This window comes from Mus caroli, unplaced genomic scaffold (assembly GCF_978045245.1).
Source record: "Mus caroli unplaced genomic scaffold, Mus_caroli_1 scaffold_8, whole genome shotgun sequence".
Lineage (NCBI taxonomy): Eukaryota > Metazoa > Chordata > Mammalia > Rodentia > Muridae > Mus > Mus caroli.
The window spans coordinates 44,377,920-44,396,607 of NW_028227263.1; the positions used below are offsets into that span (position 1 = coordinate 44,377,920).

Here is an 18,688-nt window from a genome sequence, read left to right on the forward strand (position 1 = left end):
TCTCACAGTTCTGCTGCCATCTATGAGGCCAAGCACCAAGTACCTCTCCCAAGGGAACAGAAACTGATCTTCAGAGAGCACAGTGGGAGACAACTGCATATGCATGTCAATGTCAGGAACTCACTTCCCCAAACCACTCCAAGAAATAACTTTTATCCTTGTTTTAGAGAGGAAAAAGAGATCAGAGATTTTGACAAACTGACCAAGGTCATCCACCTACTCCACAACTGTGGATGCTGGTTCACTTACGATGCCAGCACTGCCTCCTAAGGGGACCATAACTCCTCAAGAGCAGGCTCGCAACTAATTCTGTTAACCTGCAATATCAGCTTTGTTTACTACAGGTACTGGGTGGATGCATCCCACCTACACTCTCCTACATCTGCTAGCTCATAACAACCCCTAAAAAGGAACATGATAAACCTACTTATTGTTCACTGTTGTTGAACAGTCCATGGGCAAGGAAGCAGAGAAGGGAAACTGAAGCTCAGAGACCCACTACCTGGAACCCACTATGTGCTACACAAGTCCCAGTGGAACTAGTACCTGATCCTTTGCCCTTAACGAAGGGATGGGAAGCTTAGCTACAAAAAGCAAACACTGGAACAAAGATGGCAACAAGATTAGAAGCATTAAAAGTGTTAACTGCTGGTCATTATGGCACATGCCAAGTAATCCCAGTGCTCTGGCCTGCATAATTAGACCCTGTCTCCCTTACCAAGGTGGGGAAAATGCATTCTAAGACTAAGAATTGTTGACTCTCTCAGCTCTTGAACCCCAACTACTTAGAACAGGGCTTTTCCACAGAACTTTCTGGGATGGAGGAATTGGTTCTCCTATTCTGTCTTGTCATTAGCCATTCACCTATTGACTGGGAAAATGTGACTAGGGTAAATCAAGAACTACAAAAATGTCAAGCCAGGTGTGGTGGCGCACGCCTTTAACCCCAGCACTTGGGCGGGAGGCAGAGGCAGGCAGATTTCTTAGTTCGAGGCCAGCCTGGTCTACAAAGTGAGTTCCAAGACAGCCAGAGCTACACAGAGAAACCCTGTCTTGGAAAAAAAAAGCCCCCACCCACCCCTTGTTTTAAGGTGCTCGACTGGAAACTGAACCTAGGAACTAGTGCTCTACCACTGAACTATACCTATGCCTTGATTTTTATTTTATTTTTTTTAACTAAAAAGGATAGTGGCTATAATAGAAGGCTTTTCTCTCAGAGATTCCTGAAGACAAAGTCAATGTTTCTGAGGCCCAGGATAGTTTCCTGGGCAACTACCCCCCGCCCCCCCCCCCCCCACACACACTTCCTGCTCTGGCCCCAAACTAACATAGCCCAAGGGCTTAGAGAAGATGTTCCTCCACCCTGTCATTCTGAGTCAGTCAGAGGAAAGGCCTATCACACATCTGCCCCACCTTTAGCTTCTGTTGCTGCACCTTGCTGGCTTGGTCATACTCTGTCAGCTTCTTACTTAGTTCTTCCACCTGAGGAGCAGAAAAGAACAAACAAGATGATGAAGATGTAATGGCTAATCTTGGTTTTCAACTAGACCACATCTGCAAACAGCTAAAACCCAAGCAACTGGGCACAGCTATGAGGGATTTTTCTTGATTCGATCATTTGAGTAGGAAAATCCACCTTAAATCTGGGCCACATCTTCTGCTGACAGCCCACATAAAAGGACATAGAAGGAAGTTTTTGTACTTTGCCCTCACTCTCTTGTTCTGGCTATGCATAACCAGTTTAAAGATTTCTAAGTTTGCCTTGGAAGAATTAAAACCAAAATTCAAGTACCTTCTTCCCCTGAAGAACCTTGATATACACATAAAAGTTCAGTCCTTCCCCAGTGAGGCTGTTTACAAGGGTGACTGTACACCAGAGAAAGTAAACAATCCAACATTCTGGGTCTACTGGATACTGGTTCTGAATTAATGCTGATTCCAGGAGACCCCAAGAATCAGTGTGGCCCTCCAGTTAAAGTAGGGGCTTATGGAGGTGAGGTGATTAATGGGGTTTGGGCTGAAGTCCAACTCACAGTGGGGCCAGTATTCCAGAATGTATATTGGGTTAGATATACTTACAAGTTGGCAAAATTCCCAGTGCTTCCCTCACCTGTGGAGTGAGGGCTCTGATAGTTGAGAAGGCCAAATGGAAGGCCATTAAGAGCTGCCTCTAGCAGGGAAAGATGCGGAGGTGATGGTTCCCACTACATCTCCCTTTAACTCTTATCTGGCCAGTGCAGGAGACAGATGGATCATGGAGAATGACAGTTTGACTACTGCAAATTTAAATAGTGACTCCAAATGCAGCTGCTGTACCAGATATGGTATCCTTACTTGAGCAGATTAACACATCTCCTGGTACATGGTATGTAGCTATTGACCCAGCAAATGTCTTTTTCTCAATACCTGTCCATAAATACCACCAGAAACAATTTGCTTTCAATTGACAAGCACAGTGGTATACCTTAAAGTTTTACCTTAAGGATATATTAAACAGCAGTGTGTCATAACTTAGTTTGAAAGGATCTTAATTATCTGTTTCTTCCACAAAACATCATACTGGTCCTCTATACTGACATTACGCTGATTGGACCAAGTGAGCAGGAAGTAGCAACTACTTTGGACTTGTTGGTAACACATGGATATCAGAGGATAGGGAATAAATCCAATCAAAATTAAAGGGCCTTCTACCTCATGAAATTCTTAGGAGTCCAGTGGTGGGGCATACAGAGATATTCCTTCTAAGTGAAGAATAAATTATTGCACCTGACCCTTCCCACCACCAAGAAAGCAGCAAAAACATTCAGTGGGCCTATCTGGATTCTGGAGACAGCACATTCCTCACTTGAGTGTGTTACACTGGCCCATATACCAAGTTACTTGAAAAGCTGCTAGCTTTGTATGGGCCTGGAACAGCAGAAGGCTCTTCAAAAGGGCCAGGCTTCTGTGCAGGCTGCTCTGTCTACCACTTGGACCAGCAGACCCAATGGTACTCAAGGGATTTTGAATAAGGTTCTACCATTATCTGCAGACAAGTATCCTCCCTTTGAGAATGCCTACTGTCTCTATTACCATTACAATGCCTTCTGCTCCCAAGCTTGCACCAGCAGCATCACAGAGTGAGTGTGTCCTATGATCCACTGACTGAAAAAGAGAAGACTAGGACCTGGTTTACTGATGGTTCTGTACGTTATGTCGGCAGCATCCAGAAATGGACAGCTGCAGCATTACAACCCTTTTCTGGGACAACCATGAAAAACAGCAGGTAAAGAGAAATCTTCACAATGTGCAGAACTTTAGGCAGTACATATGGTCATCCATTTTGTTTAGAAGGAGAAATGACCAGATGTGCAACTGTTCAGATTCATGGGCTGTAGCAGAGACTGATTGGCTGGAAACTTGGAAAGAGCAAGAAGAAAGATATCTAGGAAGTGAAGATATGTGTGTCCTATGTAAATGCTAATCAAAGGGTGACTTCAGCTAAGGAGTTGAATAATCATTCTATGGACAGTCAGCCTCTTTTCTCCAGCCATTCCTGTCATTGCCTAGAAGGTCCATAAGCAAAGTGGCCACAGTGCAGAGATGGAGGTTAAACATGGACGCAACAATACAGACTTCCATCACCAAGGCTGACTTGGTTACAGATGCTGCTGAGTGTCAGATCTGCTCTGACACCGAGCTTTGCCTTACTAGAGTAGATAATTATTCTGGTTATGGATGTGCGTTTCCTGAGCAAAATGCTTCTGCCAAAACTACCATCGTAGGTTTACAGAACACCGTATGCAACATCATGATATTCCACACAGTATTGCTTCTAACTCATTTTGCAGCCAGAGAAGTACAACAGTGGCCCATGTTGATGGAGTCCACTCATCATGATCTCCACTGTCCTGAAGCATCTCTTGTGAGAGAATGATGGAATGGCCTTTGAAGGCCCAGCTACAATGCCGGGTGGGTTGGGGGAGGGTTCTCCAGAAGGTTAGGTACATGCTTTCAATCAGTGTGCAATATAGTAATGTTGTTATACAGCTATGAAAACCAGCTAAAGCAGTGTTTCTCAGCCTTCCTAACGTTGTGACACTTTAATACCGCTCCTCATATTGTGGTGACCCTTGGCCATAAAATTATTTTTGCTGATACTTCATAACTGTAATTTTCTTATTATGAATCACAATGCCAATATCTGATAAGCGACGCCATGGAAGGGTCATCCGACTCCCAAATACATCTTGATCTACAGGTTGAGAGCGGCTGAGCTAAAGCCAAGGGACCAGCTATAGAAACAAGAATTAGAACTGACAGAAGTGTTTTTTCATATTTTGCTAAAATAATGTTTGTGTATATATAGACATTTAAAATAGCTATTTGTCTTTTCATTCCTTAGTTTATCATGTGATGCAACATAAAAAAGGATAGTATCAGTGGTAATTTTTAAGTTGTGAGACACTAGAAGAATGACCCTCATGGAACAGTGCCATCTACTCTAAAATATATAATACATTTGCAGTTGTACATGGGATAGATATTGCCTGATAGGCATAATTATGATCTAGTTATTTTCACTTGGGAATTTAATGAAGCATAAGGAGATATGACCATGGGTCAAGCTGACAGAAGGTGGACTTGTCCATAATGGCTAATCTTGGCTTTGAACTTGAACATCTGCAATCAAATAAAACCCAAGCAGCCGCGCACAGCTATGAGGGCTTTCTTGACTGGATCATCTGAGGTGGGAAGAACCACTCTACATCTGGGCCACATCTTCTGCTGGCAGCCCATATCAAAGGACACAGAAGGAAGCTTTGCCTTTTGCCTTCGTGCTCTCGATCTTGCTGGCAAGTTTATCTATCCTACTGTTGAGACATACCTCTGTGGGTATTAGAGCCTACTTTTTTGGGACTCCAATACAGACCAAAGATCAGCTGAAGCATCAGCTTTATGGACTGAATTGCCACCAGATTATTTTCTCTTCCATCAAAAGACAGCTATTGTTGAAATAGCCAGACCATAGCATGTAAGCTACTGTAACACATCTCCTTTTGATAAATATAGACTCAATCAGTTGTGTTCCTCTGACCAACCAGAGGGTTTCTCCCACCCATTATTATCCTCAGGCCCTTTCTCTACATAGGTAACACCCTGCTGTCCAAAGGTTGTCAGGGCCTGAGGTGGCCCCAAATAGATGTTACCAGGGTCACCTGACCAAACCACCACCAAAACAAATACCTGACTCTTCAGAGTCACCATCTCTGTACATCTCTACTATATCCTACTCCCCAAGCCCAACCTAGAAAGCTTGGGGCAAGAACAGAGCACCTATGGGGTTTGGAGAGATGACTAAGTGGTTATACGTTCTATGAGTTCTTGTAGAAGACCCAGGTTTGGTTCCCAGCTCCCAAATGCTAGCTCAAAATGAACTATCACCCCAGTTTCAGGGGATCTAAAATCCTCTTCTAGTTCCTGCAGGCAGCAGGCATGCATATAATGCATATATATATATACCTATATAGGTAAACACTCATACACAAAGAATAAAAAAAAAAAAAAAAGGAAATAACAGGCCACCTACTCTGGTGCTAACACATTGTCAAAGTACATTCATTTCTCCCTCCTCCCCCAAAATAGCTGAAGCAAAGCCCCCAGACCTCTTTCCAATCTCCAAGGCTGTTAGAGAGGCTAGCAGCATGGCCACTGTGGTTAGCACTGGGAGAAAAGAATGCTGGAGACAGGAGCAGGGCAGCACACAATCCCAAGCCCCTCCCCCAACTGCCACAAAGAGCGAGGGGATCATAACGGCCACAAGCACCCATGTTTCCTCCAAGCATTATGGGAACTTAGGCATGAACAGGCAGCAGAGGAAAGAGGCAAAAGGCTCCATTGCTAACTGCTTGCTTTCCAATCTGATTATCCCATTTTCTTAGAATGCCTGAAGAGACTAGGAGGGAGAGTGGAGAAAGTGTTCTGGGGTTGGAGAGATGGCTCAGAGGTCAAGGGCACTGTCTTCTCTTTCAGGGGTCCTGAGTTCAATTCCCAGCAACCACAAGGTGGTTCACAACCATCTGTAATGAGATCTAGGGTCCTCTTCTGTCCTACAGGCCTATGCAGGAAGATTACTAAATATCAGCTCTGTAGCCTACCAACTAGGGAGGACAGAGAGGCCTGAGGAGGATGGAGGCAGAGATCGCATGGCCTATCTGCGGAAGACCCTTTCTACTTCTCCTGTTCCAGAAAGCTCTATGTGAGTATGGCTCTGGGATGAGGCTCCAGAGTATAGTGGTTGAATCTTCTGAGCTGGTTGAGTTCCCTATCCTCCAAGGGCTGCCTCATTTGTCACCTTCATACCTTGGAAACTTGTAGGGAAGAAGGGCAATAATGTAAACAAAGCCATATAAATCTGTGTGCTTCCTCTTGGATTAGTCTCCTTGACTCAAAACGGGACTTGGGAGGTTTTGTTGTCACCAGGAAAGATGACACCTACTTCTTGACTCTGATAGGTGAAAGAAAGGACAGAAGTGGAGAGGCCGACCTGGGATGGGTAGGATGAGGCCACAGAGAGGGCCTATAACACTGTACTCCTGGGCAGCCTGGGCCTGGACTCCATGGCTTGACCCTGCCTTTCACAAACAGTTCACAACAGGAGCTGGCGGAGCAAGCTGCAGCCGGGGTCATGCACTGAGACTGGTCACCGCTTAAGCAGCCAGCATTTATCGAGAACCCCAGGCATTACCTGCTTAGTCTGCTCTCTTTGAAATACCTCTAGTTGTTCCACCTGTGCATGGGGAGAAGTAATGGAGACAGTGAGATGCAGCCACTGCCAGACTGACCTCACTTGGGCTCTGATACTTCACCCAGAGAATGGGAGTGTAGGCCAACTGGATTCAGGTAACAGGACATATTAACACAACCTGAGATCACAACACTTGGGAGGAAAAGGCAGGAAGATCAAGAGTGCAAGGCCATCTTTACATATATAGTGAGTTCAAGGTTAACCTGAGCTACATTAGATTCTGTTTTAAAACACCAAAGAAACAAAAAGCTAGTCAACTTACTGTTCAGAATCAGCTTTCAAAGAAAAGGAGGCCATGGGTATTGTCCTTATTGGAGGATGGGGGGTGACTGGGGAAGTTCAAATAGGGTCCAACTATGCAACCCCTGTGTGGCCTCAAAAACATGATCTTCCTCCTGACTTAGCCTCCTAAGTGCTGGGAGTACAGGCATGCCCCACCACTGTCTGCCATTTCATTAACATCCTCTTTCACACACACGTGGGATTCTACTAGTCACTACTTTTCTTTTTCTGCTACTCAGTAAACAAAGGCAGGCAGGCGACTGCAGTATAGATAGATCTGGGATGGGAGGCAAGAGGAGGGCTACAGAATGCAGAGCACATAGCATGGACACCTTACCTGGGCGGTGAGTTTCTGCCTCTCTTCTTGGAACCTCTGCCTTTCCTCTAGGACCTTCACCTTGGCACCTTCATACTTGGCAGTCATCACCTCCAGCTCCCGGCTAGTACTCTGCGCTTCTTGTCGCATTTCAGCCAGGTGGGTCTCAGCATCAGTACGCACGGCAGCCAACTCCTGGACATATTTCTCCCGGGCTTGATCTAGTTCTACTTCCAGAAACTGCCGGCCAAGGTTGGCCCGCTCTCCCAGCCCCCTGTTCTCCTCTGCCAGCAGGCCATGGGCCTTCTTCAGCATGCTCAGCTGTTCTGCATAGCTGGCCTTCTCTGCCCGCAGCTGCTGGGCTGCTCGCTCCTGCTCAACAATCTTCTGCCGCAAAGATCCTAGCTCTCCGAGCTCCCGCTGGGCCCGCATCAGCTCTGCCTGGAGCCCACCAGCTGCCTGCTTGCTCTGCTCAAGCTCCTCCCGGAAGCGCTTCTCCGCAGCCGCTTGCTCAGCTTGCAGCTGCTGACAAAGGTGCTTGGTAGGCAGCAGCTCACTTACCAGGGCCTGTGTGCTGGTGTGCTCCAGCTGCAAGGCAGAGAGAGCTTGTTCCTTCTGGAAAAACTTCTCCTGCCAGGCCTTCAATTCTTGGCCCAACTCCTCAGCTCGCTCTGCTTGTGAGGCCAACTCCTGACGCGAGTTCTCTGAAACTACACGCTGTTTTTCCACCTCTTCCCGGAGGCTCTGGACCTCCTCTCGTAGAGCTGAGCTGCGTTCTGCTGCCCTGGCACTATTGCTGGCTGTTTCTACTTGAAGCAGGCGCAGCCTCTCTTCCAGCTTCTGGCTCTTCTCGGATTCAGCTACAACCAGGCGCTTCAACTCCTTGCTCTCCCCTTCCTTCTCTAGGACTTGGCGATTCAGGATGGATACCTCCTCTTCCAAGCTGCTGATAAGACTGCTTTTTCTTTCAGCCTCCTGCTGGCCCCGGGCTACCTGGGCCTTCCACTCTTCCTCAGCTTTGCTATGGTCCTGGGCTTTAGCACGGAGAGCTTGCAACTCTCTCTGAGCTGAAGCTGAGGCAGCCTGATTATGCCCTAGCTCTCGAGCCTTCTCTTCTAACTCGCCCTGCAATGTCTCCAGGGCTTTGTCTTGCTCGGCCCGGCAAGCCCGCTCAGACTTGAGGCTGTGTGTCAGGCCTTCCACCTGTTGCTGCTGCTGCTGACACTGCTGCTCTAGCTTACTGATCTCTGCCCGAAGTGCCTGCAACTCAGGGCCTGGTGCATCTGTCTTTCCAGCTGTCTCCAACTGGGTTCCTGGGTCAGAAGCATCTTCTCCACTGGTACCCCTTGCAGGGTGCTCTTTTTCTTTCTTCACTAACTGTATTTTCAGCTGTTCCAAAGTCTGTTGAAGCTCCTTCAGCTCTGTTCTTTGAGCTGCCTCTTGCCCTCGAAGTTTGGCAAGCTCTTGGTCTTTCCCTTCCTTTTCTGTCAGGGCATGGGCCAGTGCTTCCTGTAGGGCAGCAAACTCCACACGCTGCTCATTGAGGGTGTTCTGCAGTCGCATCTCCAGCTCTGCCTTGGCTGCCTTCTCCTGAGCCAGGTCAGCCTGGGCCTGGCCCCGCTCCTGGGTCAGCCGTGCTACTTCCCTTTCCTGATGCCCACGCTCCTCTTGCTGCTGGTCCTGGCTCTTCATCAGTGCTGACCGCAGCCTCTCCAGTTCACCGCCCATCTGCTCAGCTTCATGCTCCATAGCTTTTACTGCTGCCTGTGTGCTAGAGAATGGCCGTTCCTGCTGTTCTCCTAGCCAGTCAGACGCTCTGTTTGCAGCTCTTGGGGGTTCTTTGAGCAGTTCAAGTGAGGCTGTTTCCTGCTGCTCACCTGCCTTGAGCACCAAGGTCTTCAGACGGGCCACCTCCTTGTTAGTGGCAGCCATCTTCTCCTGCAGAGCTGAGAGATCATCTACCAGCTTCTGTGCTCTCACTTCCTTCTCCTGGACCTGCTGGATGGCTTTGGCCAGACTGGCATGAAGCTGGGCTAGCTGACTCTGCTGCTGACCTGGCTGGCCTTCACTGTGAATCTCTACTGCCTCCTCCTGGACCTCTTGGCCAGTCTTCTCCCCTTTCAAAGCCATCAGCTGTTCCTGGAACATGGCACCGTACCTTGCCTCCTCTTGCTGTCTAGCTTCAAACCGCTTCTGCCGGCTCTCAACCTCTCTGATAAGCCGCTCACACTCATTCTCAGCTCTGTGCTGGGAAGCTGTGGCCTCTGCCAGCTCATGCCGTAAGGCTTCAGTCTCAGCCTGATGAGCCTCTTCAAGCTGCTGTATCCGGGCCTCCAGCCCCTTTCGCCCAGCCTTCTCTTGCTCTAACTCCTTCTGTTCCCGCTCCCGCTGTTCCATCAGGCTTCGAGACTCTGCCTCCATCTCAGTGGCACGGCACTGCTGCTCCTTCAGGGCATCTGCAGCCCTGCGTTTCTCTTCTTCAAGGCTGCCTTTGGTAATCTTCAAAGACTCCTCAAGGGTCCGGAGCTGCTCCTGGAGCTGGGCCTTCTCCTGAACCACCTTTTCTCTCTCAGTTGTTTTTTGCTGCTCAGCTTTCAGCTGGGCTTCTAGCTCTGTCACACGAGCTTGAGCCTGACACTGTTCCTGGTGGGAAGCTTCAATGCAGGCATGGAGCTCTCCTATCTTTTGGCTCAGCTCTGCCTTTTCCTGCTGAGCCTGTGTGACTGAGGTCTGCGCACTGTCCCTAGCATCATTGGCAGCCTGAAGTTGCTGCTGCAGACTCTCTAGCTTGGCATCCTTCTCCTTCTCCACTGTTTCTAGCTTCTGGCGAGCTGTATCCCGTTCCCTTAGAGAGGCCTCTTGAGCCTCAGCAACGATGGCCAGTTGCTGGGCATGATCCTGTCTGGTTGCCTCCTGCTCCTTGGCTGCCTCTTCCAATTGCTGCTCCTTCAGCTTCAGGCTGCTGCTCAGCTGCTCCACCTGCTGGCGGAGGCCCTGGGCAGCCTGTTCTTGCTCTTGCATGGTCTGTAGCATCTGAGCCTGTTCCTTTTTGGCCTGTTCTTTCAGACTGGCCAGCTCTTGATCTCGCTGCTGCAGAGTGGCATTGAGCCCAGTCATAGAGGTCAACTGGGCAGTGAGCTGAGCCCCTTGGGCCTGGGAGGCTTGCTCTAGCTCCTCTTTGGCCTGGCTGAGGTTAGAGACGGAGCTCTGCAGGTCAGCAATCAAGCTGGCCAGCTGCTGCTTTTCTTCTTCAAAGCGGCTCCGTTCAGCAAGCAGCTGGGCTTCCTGCTTGCCACGTTCACACTCCAGAGTCTCTACTCGGGTTTGGAGCTGGGTGTTGTCTGTGGCAAGTTTGGCTGCCTCTTGCTTCAGGGTGTCCAGCTATTGGGATAAAGAAACAGAGACAAAATGGGGATCAACCCTATCAGAGAACACCAAGAATCAGCCCTATCAGATGGCCTTACTGTCTGTCTGTCTTTTCCTACCTGCAAGGCGTCTCCTAGCACCTCACCCTTCTCCGGGGCTGGGCTCTCCTGCAGCCGAGTTGCTTGATCTTCCAGCTGGGAAAGCTTTCCCTGAAGAATTTCATTCTTCTCTTCAAGACATTTCTTGGAGTAAGCAAGAGACCGTGTAAACAGACACGTACAACAGTCACCAGAGACTCAGTCATCTTATCTCCTATATTTTCCTTTGCCCTGGCTCAGAAGAAAATTCTCAGAAACCATGGGTCTGAGCTGGGAGTAAGGGCTCCCCAAAACTCAAGAAACTGAGACTTGAAAATGAAGAGTTCAAAAACCAACCTGTGCTCCCCAGACCCTGCATATCAACAGAAACCACAGGTCTGGATTTTTTGAGAACCTGACTTTCTACTCCCAATTACATTCATAAATCTAAGTCAAAATATGCAAAGCCTACATACCATGTAGCCTTCCTCAGACAAACCTTGACTCAGATACTACCCAAATGCTTAAAAAGCAACCCCAGGCATCTAAGCCAGCCCAGCCTCATCTGCCCCAGCCTGACATCTACTCCCCCTCAGTTGTGGGCACAAAGTAACATGCTCTGACCTCCTGACCCACCCACGGGGCTCACAGGGAGTCTCTACTGTCTCTTTTACAAAAAACACTCATGATTCCAGACTCTAAGTGATAGGCCCAAGAGCTACTAGGTTAGGAAGTAGCAGAGCTGGGCTCTTAGTAACAACAGTAATGCAGATTGGGCACCCCTAGTCTGAAATCTGGAATCCAACAATCCCAAACCCAAAACCTTTTGAGCTCCAAACAAGATACCAAAAAGAGTTTTAAAATTTTAACAAATAATTGTGGCAGAATCTTACAACTCTGGCACCCAGGAGGAAAAGAGTAGAGAACAGAGTCCAAAACCAGCTTGAGCTACAGAGCTAGGGACTTTAAAAAACTAAAGTTCAGAGTGATTTAGATATTAGATAAAGGGATGAGCAACTTTAATACTGTCTATGCAAATATTCCAGAGATAATATCCTCTGATATGCTTCTGACATTAAGCGTTTCAGCAAAGAAACCCAACCTGAAATCACAACTAATTCACTAAGAGCTCATGAGCTGCCCTTCAAGCACACAACAGTTAACAAAGCATCAGTCCCTTCAGAGGCTGATAAACTTCTCCAAGATTCACACTTCACACATCACAGAGTCACAGGTATACTGCACTCTGACTATAAAAAACACTACCGCTGCGCTGGGCAGTGGTGGCGCATGCCTGTAATCTCAGCACTTGGGAGGCAGAGGCAGGCGGATTTCTGAGTTCGAGGTGATCCTGGTCTACAGAGTGAGTTCCAGTCTGAGGACAGCTAGGACTGCACAGAGAAACCCTGTCTTGAAAAAAAACAAACAAAAAAAAAGACCACTACCAAACCCTGAGAAGGCAGCGCTCATCACTCCAGGACCCAGCAGACTGGTGAACTACATGTGGGAAACGTGAACAGCTCCAGAGCTGAGGGTTACCTTATCCTGGAGGGCTGTGCTGAGCTCATTTTCCAGACGAGCCTGCTTCTCTGCCCACTCCTGAGAAGCCTTGCTGTGCTCCTCTATCAGGTCATTGAATGCACCTTGCAGTTGTTGCAAGTGGTTTGCAAACTCTCGCACCTGAGATATAAGCAGGGTGAAAAGTTGGCACCTCTCCACAGAAATTCCTTGAAACCCAGACCCCGGGGCCCCAACAATCCTTCCCCATCTTCAATCCAATCACAGCCAATTACATCTCTCATTCAGAAACATACATCATCACTTAGAGCAGCCTGAGCACCCTTCAAGAAACCAGTAACAAAGAAAGTGACTAAAATCCAAAGCCAGGTTCTAGACAGTCTTCTCAACCTTCTTGGGGAAACTTCCAGACCACTTCAGCCCTGAGGGGCCTCTATGCACAGCCAGCCCCACTCACCTTAAAGGAAAGGTCCCCATTCTCCTCAGAAAGCTGGCTAATCTTTCGATCCATCTGGCTCTTCTCGGTCTTCAAGTTCTGACACTGCTTCAAAGTCTCGTGCAGCCGCACAGTGAGGCTGCCAGGAGAGGAGCTGTGAGAATGGTGTGGTCCGCACCTCGCTAGCACAAGAGTGGATGCTGGAAGGATGGTAGGGAGAGCCATACCTTTCATTCTTGCCACGGAGCTCCTCAAGCTCACTGGGCTCCTGAGAGCTGGCTGCCTGCTTCTCATTCAGTAGAGCCAGGTGATCAATGCGCTGCTGCATCATGGCGATCTGCGCGTCTGTCCAGGACAAGGAAGGAGACAGAGTCAGCAAAGATCCAGGGTACAGAAGACAGCAAAGGAAGCACAGTATCCGTGCCACAGAAAAGGGACACAGGAAAGGAACTGAACCCAGTGTCTACCAGGTCAGACTGATATTTGTGCCAGCGATGATCTTGAAACTCCACAGTCAACAGAAGGGACACCATGGCAGGCAAAGCTGTCACCAAGGCATCCCAAATGCTCCCCATCACCAGTACCCACACCCTCTGTCAGGTACCCACCCTTCTCAGTGAGGAGCTTGAGACTCTCAGACAGCTCCAGCTCCAGGTCATCTCTGTTGCTCCTCTCGTCTGCCAGCTGCTTCTTCAGTCGTCTCATCTGGAACTGTGGGGTCTGCAGTATGTCGCCCATAGGTGAGGATGGAGAACCTGAGAGGAAGCTAAGGAAGGAGGAGATGGCAAAGATTCCAGGGTGAGAGTCTAAGGTTCAAAGTAACCAGCAGCAGCTCGGGATGGGGCAGCAGTGACCATAACCAGTGTTTGGTTTGGGAGGCCAATGTGCCTGGGTTCTTTATCTGCCAGGCTACCTCATGTCTCAGAAGATGACCTGGAGAATCTTTTCTTCTCCCTCCTCCATGCCTTAATTTCCTGGCTTAGGAATGCAAACGTGGGGCTGGAGAGACGGCTCAGCAATTAAAAGCACTGACTGCTCTTCAAGAGGTCCTGAGTTCAAATCCCAGCAACCACATGGTGGCTTACAACCACCTGTAATGAGATCTGATGCCCTCATCTGGTGTGTGTGAAGACAGCTACAGTGTACATAGATATAATAAAATCTTTAAAAAGAAGAATGCAAACATGTATTTTCCAAGGAGGAAGGGATTTCCATAAACAGTGACCTGCTCTTGAGGGAAGGCTAACTTATGACAGATCCCAAATCTACACACCCTCAAAGCAGCTCCTACTGCTGTAAAAGGCGGCCTAACAGCTCAGCCTCCACATCCAAGGACCAACTAGAAGGATGTGAAGCTACCAACCTAGGGAGACAGGCCCAGAACATACTTGTTCTCACTGGAAGATGAAGCAATCCTCTGTATTTCTAGGAAGCGAATCTTCCTCTTGGCCTGGTGGCTGGGTGGAGAAAGCTCTTCTGAGAGGGTGCTGGCATGGGTGTAAGGAACTACAGGTAAGAAGCAGGCAAACAAACCGGAAACAGTTAGTAAGGGGGTGAACAGCTCTTCACCTTCTCATAACAGACACGCTACCTTAGTAAGTGTGACTCTACAAAAGACACTCACATGTAAGCTCAAGAGGCAATTCCTAGGCAGACCCTGATCAATGAGATCAAGGTCTTTGACTAAAATCAAGGTGCAAAGCTTCCACTTCCTCAGAGAAAAGTATTCAAATGAGCATGGTGGAATGAGGAAGTTCCCCTCATACTCAGACACTGGAGAGAGTCCTATTGCCAATACTACAGAGGCCATGAGAGCCCAGCACCAAGTCTGCCACAGACCCTAAGAGCTTGTATTGGTGCCACCAGACTCTGTGGACACTTTTCCACTCCTAGCTCTCATATCACCAAGGTATAGAATAACGTCTTCTCTTGGTTCCCACAACCACTTTCTCAGGACTTTACTACCTCTAACCACCCCTCTTCTCTCTCTTCCCAGAGATTTGATGGGCCCTCTTTGCTCTGCCCAGTGCCTACAGATTCAATGGCTGACAAGCTGGCCTGCAAATCTATATCTGACTCAGAGAACTTTCTTACATCCTAGACTCCCATTCTTAACATCTTCACCTTATGAACCCAAACATGAAGAATCCCAAGTTCAATAGCCAGAAAAGAACTTGTCCAAAACTATGGCACAGAGTCCCAGTAGCAGCAGCTGACCTGCTCATGAGACATGGCAAACTCTCACTCTGTGAGACACTTACATCTACACTTAGTCCCTGGACTTAGGCTTACTGGTTTGTCTGTACCTGAGTCCCACCTAGAACATGAGCTGCATGAAGGGAAACCTTTTTCAAGGTTTACAAAAGATGTTTAACTTCAACTTCTAAGCCTACAGTTTAAAAGACAAAAAATAAGGGTATGGATAGATAGCTTAGCTGGTCAAGCAGTCCCAAGTTCAATATCCACATGATGGCTTACAACTCAAAGTAGTTACTCCAGTTCCAAGGGATCCCATGCCCTCTTCTGGCCTCTGTGGGCACCAGGCACACACTTGGTATTCAGATACACATGTAGTCAAAACCCCCATACCATACGTATAAGAAAAAGTAAAAATAAAACCAAGTAAAAGGTACACAGAACAATGTGAGAAGTGGGAGTCAAGGTCACCAGAACGTAGAGGCGACCACTTACAAGCATCCTGAGAGCTACTGTCAGGCAGCATGGTGCCACTCCAGATTAAGGTGTTAGCACATGGCTCAGAAATCACCTTCCATCACAGGTGACTCCTGCATACTAACTCTGTGCCACGCTGAGGTCAGAGGTCAGCAGTCCTTTGCTCAGAGAGAGTGGATCTTCACAAGTGGCCTTACCTTTCTCCAAGAAATTCTCTAAGTCTTCAGTAAGGTTTAGTGACTCCTCATGATCCAGCATAAACTTCAGGATGACAGCTAACTCAGCCTGTGCCACAGGGAGAGAAGCATCATCACTGTGACAGCTGTCAAGGGAGGCTCAGGACCTCCCAGCAGTGCTAACCCCAGGGCCTGCTAGGTCCTTCTCCACCCTCACTAAAGCTGAAACTTCATGGCCTGCCCACAACACGCTGGTTCTACCTGTTCTTCCCCTACCAGAAAGCTTTTAGACATCACTTTGCTGACTTCTTGCAAATAACCCCTGGCAGAGGAAAAAAAATAAGTGGAGTGGCAAACACACCGATAAGGACACACATAGAAAAAGCTGTAAACCTACACCATCTCCAAATACAGGACAATTCAAAGCATGTAGACTGAATAGTTGGGGAATAACATTACTGCAATATCATTTCCTTCTTTGTACTTAAACATTTTCTGTTTTTTGTCTTTTAAACAATGAATGGTTGCCAATATTACAAATATTACCTCTTTAGAGAATAATAATTTTTATTTAAAGAGAAGGGTTTGGGTGAGGGAAGCCCAGGCTGGGCTGGCAAATGGGATAAAAGCACAAAAGCCTACCTGAACCCCATATTCAAACTGCTCCCAGTCCCGGAGGTTTCTGGAGCTCATGGTGGACTGATATAAAAACAGCATTATCATCTAGAAGCCAAACAAAGGTGCAGTGACTGAGTGCAGTAGATCTCTTTCTAGTGTTTCCACTCTGAGCTGTTTTGAGTTAGTCTCCTTCAGAAGTCCTATTAGCAGTCCCAACTCACTATCCTTAATAGTCCCAGGTGGAGTGACGGCTCAGTGGTTAAAAGCACTGGCTACTCTTCTAGAGGACCCGGGTTCAATTCCCAGCAACCACATGACAGCTCTTAACTGTCTGTAAGTCCAGTTCCAGGGGAATCTTCATCTTCACCCTCACACAGACATACATGCAGGCAAAACACCAATGCACATAAAAATAAATGTTTAAAACAAGGAGTCTCGGGGCTGGTGAGATGGCTCAGTGGATAAAAGCCCCCGACTGCTCTTCCGAAGGTCAGGAGTTCAAATCCCAGCAACCACATGGTGGCTCACAACCATCCGTAACGAGATCTGGCGCCCTCTTCTGGAGTGTCTGAAGATAGCTACAGTGAACTTACATATAATAAATGAATAAATCTTTAAAAAAAAAAAAAAAACAAGGAGTCTCCTTTTTTTCCAAAATAAATCCAAGGGCTCACTCACCAGGCAGGCAAGTGGTGACTCAAAACTTTAATCCCAGCGCTTGGGAGGCAAAGGCAGTGGATCTCATTTGAAGTCAGCCTGGTCTATAAAATGAGCTCTAGGATAGCCGGGGATACACAGAAAAACCCTGTTTCAGGGATGACGATAATAACAATAACAATAATAATAAATAAATAAATTCAGGGGCTTGATGCTCATAGTGCAAAAATTTCTACACAGCTGAATTCCTCAACTTATGGAACATAACTGAGCATAAAACTTAAGGGATTATTCACACCAGAAAAAGAAATGAAGTCAACTAAGCTTGAAAGAAAAATATGATGACCACTGAGTGAGAACCAACCTTCCATCCTGGGTATCAGTGTTGGTCAAGTAAAGTTGTTTGTCAGAGATCATGGGCTTACAGAATCCTTAGACAAAAATGGCCTCTGACTCAGCCAACTGGCTGGTCTTGCCTCTACATCTGAAGAGCCCCAGAAAGAAAGCACTCGACACCCCTCCACGTTCTCTGCCACCCAAGTCTGGAATCCCACAGGTACCTTGGCCAGCTCCATCTCGGATCCCTCTATCACTTTCTGCACAGATACCAGGCATTGTGTAGATGAAGGATGTTTCCGATTTTCTGCAATGACAACCATGTAGCAAACACTAAACTCTCAAAACTCAACTTCAGAAACAGAAGTACAGTCTCCAAGGAGACTACCCCCTTATTCCTACTGCTCTCGCTCTCACCTGCCTTCTTTCTATTCCCACCTGAAGTCAGCTCTGCTTTGGGGCCACCCAATGCTCCCATGGATAGTGCAAGAAGACAACTGCTAGGCCATTAGCAAAACAACTCAAGACCTACACTTACCTGTCAGCTTATTGGCTCCATCCCTTAGCTCCACGGAAGGAGCCAGAGACATGAGATCACTCTAGAGTCCTGTCTCAACTAAGGCTGAAGAGAGATGGTCTACAAGTGAGTCCAGTAAGAGCAACCGAGGACACCGTGCCCTTATGCTGCCAGAACTGTTTCACAGTAGGGACAAAATTTCACCTGCCCTATAATTCTCTTGAGGTAGAAATGACAGGCAAGCAGCTCAATGTTAAAGATGACACTTCTGCGATACAAAAATGACCAGGGAATGGGAGCTGACATGCTCTGTGCCCCAAGTTTCACAAATATTCTTATTTAATCCTTCCACTAACCTGATGAGCAATTGTTATTTCCACAACACAGAGACAGAGAACCTGTGTCTAAAAAAAAAAAAAAAAAAAAACCAGCCCCTTTACTTTGTATGTAAGCAATTACCTAAGAATAATACTTTTCTTGCAATGGAAAGGAGTTTACTTACAAGGGAAATAACATGATCCTTTTCCTTCCTTTCTCTTCAAAATAGGGAGAACTCTGATATCACCAAAGTGGTATCAACCCTCTCAGCTATCTGGGCCTGACACGGACTCTAGGACTGAAGAGACATTTTTCTTAAAAGTAAGCTGGTGGACCCAGGGAGGCTGATGCAGCTGTTTGTCTTTCTGCTAGAGTTGGGGACCCTAACCTTTTTAAAGACAGACACCCATGACTGAGTCCCCAAGTCCCAGGAGCTGAAGCTATCCAGCCAGTTAAGACACTTACTCTGTAGAAAACTGCAAACAAAGTCCAGTCTTTCTGGTAGTGGCTGCTGTAGGATTTGTTGTCCCTCTTTAGTGTCATGGCTAAAGCAAACAAAAAGCAAACATTAGGACAAGACTACTCAGCCATTTGTGCCTCCCTGCTTCCCT

The 18,688-nt window shown here is 47.5% G+C and overlaps 1 protein-coding gene across 8 annotated transcripts in view; it reads right to left on the reverse strand.

Annotated features, from left to right (window-relative positions):
* Numa1 (nuclear mitotic apparatus protein 1) overlaps positions 1-18,688 on the reverse strand; it is a 76,181-nt gene that overhangs the window by 6,134 nt on the left and 51,359 nt on the right. For 7 of the 8 annotated variants that reach the window (XM_021166222.3, XM_085841466.1, XM_085841467.1 and 4 more), the window contains exons 4-16: positions 18,543-18,622; positions 17,467-17,549; positions 16,274-16,354; positions 15,653-15,740; positions 14,171-14,288; positions 13,391-13,548; positions 13,010-13,127; positions 12,804-12,921; positions 12,368-12,508; positions 10,871-10,993; positions 7,407-10,766; positions 6,728-6,769; positions 1,414-1,482 (exon numbers count right to left, since the gene is read on the reverse strand). In XM_021166222.3, the coding sequence (XP_021021881.1) occupies positions 1,414-1,482; positions 6,728-6,769; positions 7,407-10,766; positions 10,871-10,993; positions 12,368-12,508; positions 12,804-12,921; positions 13,010-13,127; positions 13,391-13,548; positions 14,171-14,288; positions 15,653-15,740; positions 16,274-16,354; positions 17,467-17,549; positions 18,543-18,622 (4,579 nt within the window). The remainder of the gene's footprint in view (positions 1-1,413; positions 1,483-6,727; positions 6,770-7,406; positions 10,767-10,870; positions 10,994-12,367; positions 12,509-12,803; positions 12,922-13,009; positions 13,128-13,390; positions 13,549-14,170; positions 14,289-15,652; positions 15,741-16,273; positions 16,355-17,466; positions 17,550-18,542; positions 18,623-18,688) is intronic. The other variant, XM_029479349.2, reaches the window with a different exon arrangement.